The sequence below is a fragment of the Telopea speciosissima genome, chromosome 7 (assembly GCF_018873765.1).
Source record: "Telopea speciosissima isolate NSW1024214 ecotype Mountain lineage chromosome 7, Tspe_v1, whole genome shotgun sequence".
NCBI classification, from domain to species: Eukaryota; Viridiplantae; Streptophyta; class Magnoliopsida; order Proteales; family Proteaceae; genus Telopea; species Telopea speciosissima.
Genome location: NC_057922.1, coordinates 14,074,808 through 14,078,464, shown reverse-complemented (window position 1 = coordinate 14,078,464; position 3,657 = coordinate 14,074,808). Strand labels below are relative to the sequence as shown.

The 3,657-nt window shown below is 38.4% G+C and overlaps 1 protein-coding gene across 1 annotated transcript; it reads right to left on the bottom strand.

The window, feature by feature from the left end:
- Positions 1–381: 381 nt before the first annotated feature.
- LOC122668256 (probable protein phosphatase 2C 74) lies at positions 382–2,915 on the bottom strand. The gene is made up of 5 exons (XM_043864845.1): positions 2,688–2,915; positions 2,405–2,578; positions 1,193–1,363; positions 696–875; positions 382–613 (listed from the first exon to the last, which is right to left on the bottom strand). The coding sequence occupies exons 1-5, from the start codon at positions 2,913–2,915 to the stop codon at positions 461–463; spliced, it is 906 nt and encodes a 301-aa protein (XP_043720780.1). The 3' UTR covers positions 382–460.
- Positions 2,916–3,657: the final 742 nt, after the last annotated feature.

Genomic DNA, 3,657 nt, shown 5'->3' with positions numbered 1-3,657 from the left:
ACACAGTCTTATAGGTATGATGCGATGTCACTTCTTTTTCTTTTCTTTTCTTTTTTCCATTCCAACCAATGGGAGCCATTGTTTTTGCAACCAGTGGCCCAAAAGGCTGAAAGATTGTAGCCCAAGCCCGGCCTACCCAATTCCGGGTCAAGCTATGCTGCTAAAGCTACTGTTTCATCCATTCTCCCTCTTTCTCTATCTTGGGCAGTGAATTATATGAACTAAATAAAACTTGATAAAAAATAATAGAAATAATTTGTCAAAATAAAAACAACAGTAAATTATTTATGTTCAAGATTTGCTCTCCATCTATAATCTCCAATCCTTGAAGCCCATGATCAAATTCTAAATTCTTTACAAGAGACCTCAACTTATTATCATCTTTCATAGTTTCTATATATGTTATTCCTTCTTCTCATCAGAAGAGATTAACCATGGCTATCCATCTGATCATGGTGGTTCACCTTATCCTCACAAAATTTTGAAGATTGATCACCATTACCGTCGCGTCGTCCTTGTTGCCCCGGCGAGAAGATATATCTACCAATTTTTTGCAAGATTCTAAGGTGATCTTGTGCCTTAAGACAACATCAACTGCCTCCTGATTATTTACCTGATAAAACCAAAATTTATCAAATTATTTACTACAACATATAATGGAAGAATTGAATTGTCACTAGTAAATTAATCCATACCTTATCCCATAATCCATCTGAAGCCACTATCAAAAATTCACAATCTGATGTTAAATGAAGCTTCTTAATCTCTGGTTCAGATATTATCCATTCCTTCAAACTCTGGTCCCCTATTGCTCTAGATACTGCCAAGGTAGCTTGAGCTCTCCAGACTCCATTGTGATAACTCACATAACCTCCCTGCAATAAAATTTGATTCCAATGGTTGATGGTTAACCAATGAACAGATCGAGAATTAATTAGGTGGTGTTTGGTATGCATTTTTGGAACACATTCTAGGTCGATTTCACATTCTCGGACACTAAAAATAGTTGTTTTTATCGTCCAAGAATGCAAAATAGACCTGGAATACATTTTTATGAACACCATAAGTTGCACTCTTATGGTGCTTTCAAGAATGGACCGCGTTCTCTACTGCATTGCAATTCAACTTAGAGAATGCATATCAAACACAGCCTTAGATTACTCCAATGAGATATAAATGTATAAAAACTTACCAAGTTCTCAATTCGAGAGTGCTCATCTTCTCTACTAACACGGTGGTCACTTGTTAATGCTTCCCCTATTCCCTTCCTACACAGAACTACTCTACAATCACCAGCATTTGCTACATATAATTCTCCATCCTTCAAGAGCACAGTAGCTACACATGTTCCACTGGAAAGACCCTGTCAATGATGAAAAAAATAAGTACAAATTGAAATGAAATTTTGCTGCTATTTGGTCCACCAAAGTAGTGATCAAACCCATGACCTTAAACCTGAAAGTTCAGATTCAGGTCATCAAGTTCGATTTATATATGTTGAAACAACCATCTAGTGATACACAATGGGAAGCGCCTCTTGGCTTGGTGGTGGCTACCAGTGTATAGTAGGGTGCTGGTCTAAGTCCAAGGGATTGGGCGTTGGTTTGACTCTCCTTCTCATCAGATGTTAGACATCCTTATTCTCCCTCCAAGCCGAACCCCCTTGGCTGTCCTCTCTTCTTGGATCTGTGACCCCACCCTGGCCGCCCTCTTGGGTTGTCAACCCCAGTGGCCTATGGGCCCCCCTGTAGAATCTATGAGTGTCAATGGACCGGGCTTACCCTAAACCCTAGCCAAACCCTAGGGGCCTTAATGTAAACCCAAGCCCAGCCCACCCTTCAAGGGCCTAGCATACACTCAACCCATCCCAACCCTACCAATTAAGGTATTTCCATCATGGCCAAGGGGTTTTGGATGGGCAAAAGAGGTATCGCACATAGGAATGGGGTATTATCGACTTCGTAAATAGAAGGAAGAGTAAAATGACCCTAGGATTCTATACACCCCTTCGATCACCATGTGGTGAAGGAAGACGTCTCCCTATAATAATAGAAGTTTGAAATCTTCAAATGGGTTATTGTTGAGGGTCTGATGCAATCAAGATATGAGATGCCCTAGCTCATATAATGTTTCAGAATTCATCTATGAAAAAGTAAATAATTTATGGGAAAAGGATGTACATATTGCCGTTGTGTACATTGCTATCACACTCTCTTTCCTTTTGACACTATATATCACACTGTTCCCATATACTATTTAGTAAACATCATCTCTCGTGCACCCATTCAGTTATTTAGCCTAGGAGATACCGATACACGCGAGCAACATGCATGTAGATCCCATCTTCTAATTTAATATATGAAGTTGAATTCAAATAGATTTAGAAGCTTTGTATCCTATGTACCTTAGAGAGAAAATCTTTATCTGTAGTCAAATAGCCTTTCCTAATAGCTTGTTCTACCTGATCTTCTGCTTTGCCAACTTCCCCAATAGCTACTACAATATTATTCCCTAAATTTTCAGTAACATAGTCCACAGCTGCACGGCCTCCATGGCCATCAAAGATACAAAAAAATGCCTGCAAGAACATCCAGGATTGTTAATTATCCTCAAACATTTTAAATCAAAACCCTAGCGAGCATGTATTAGCCATTATTGACAAGAAAGAGATTTAAGTCTAAGAATACCTGCTTAGGGTCTCCCAAAATATCAATTATAACACTAAATCCATCTTCCATGACCGGTCTTCTTCCTCTTCTACTTGCTAGAAAGTAATCTCTACCTTGAACCTCAAAATCCTTATTATCTAAAACCTCACCCACATCACTAAAATCACAAACTGGAGACTCTGGTATAATAATTTTTGGAGGTCTCTTCCAAGCCCTTGTAGATGTTTTAACCTCTTCAGAAGTCATGTTACCCAACTTCTCGGCAGATTTCGAATTCTCTTCTGCGTTTCTCTTGTTTTAACTCTCTACCATTACTTACTGCAATGAAGAATAAGAAGAAGAATTACTGGTTAAGGTCATGCAGAAAACCCTAATGAGGTCATGAAGTTTGTGAAGACAGAAAAAAATAATAGAGAAACACCAAAGAAATTTCTGTAAATTAATCATCCTTGTTGGTGATGGTGATGGTCTTATGTTCTATCTTCAATTCTTTCCTTTCTTCTTTTCATGAGACGCTGCCAGCCAGGTAGAAATCTGTTTCTAAAGTGGACAGATTTTTCATACAAGACTTGAGGGTTTCTTGGGCTGGTAAGGGATTGAGGAGAAAATAATTATTCGGTGATTATGATTTTGACCAGTCATCGGGTGGAAGAAAGAGAATCCGTCGTTATCAGATTTGGAATCTTTGAATGCGAAGAAAATGGTCGGAAAAAGGAAACGCGGATTTATTCTATTTTGACTTGTTCACTCTTTGTCCCTTGGTCTCTTGTTTGGTTTGGGTTCTTCCATCGATTTTAGGTTTGCTCATTTTGTTCTTTGTCTCTGAGTATCTACTTGGTTTTTAGGATTTCTTTTGTTCAGTTTTCTCGGATATGTATCTCTAGGTATGCCTAGACGTTAATTATGTAATATATTTTTATTTCTTAATGTATACATGTAGACTTTTAGCCCGAGTGCCTTCTCCGAACAGGGATAAGGTGGTATTTTT

Bases quoted from the DNA above. Each gene is read 5' to 3' on its own strand.
- LOC122668256 (XM_043864845.1), bottom strand. From the start codon at position 2,915: ATGACTTCTGAAGAGGTTAAAACATCTACAAGGGCTTGGAAGAGACCT. The intron at 2,579-2,687 runs GTATTCTTAGAC...ATGTTCTTGCAG, and splicing joins TTTTGGGAGACCCTAAGCAG to GCATTTTTTTGTATCTTTGA. The intron at 1,364-2,404 runs GTACATAGGATA...CATCATTGACAG, and splicing joins ATAAAGATTTTCTCTCTAAG to GGTCTTTCCAGTGGAACATG.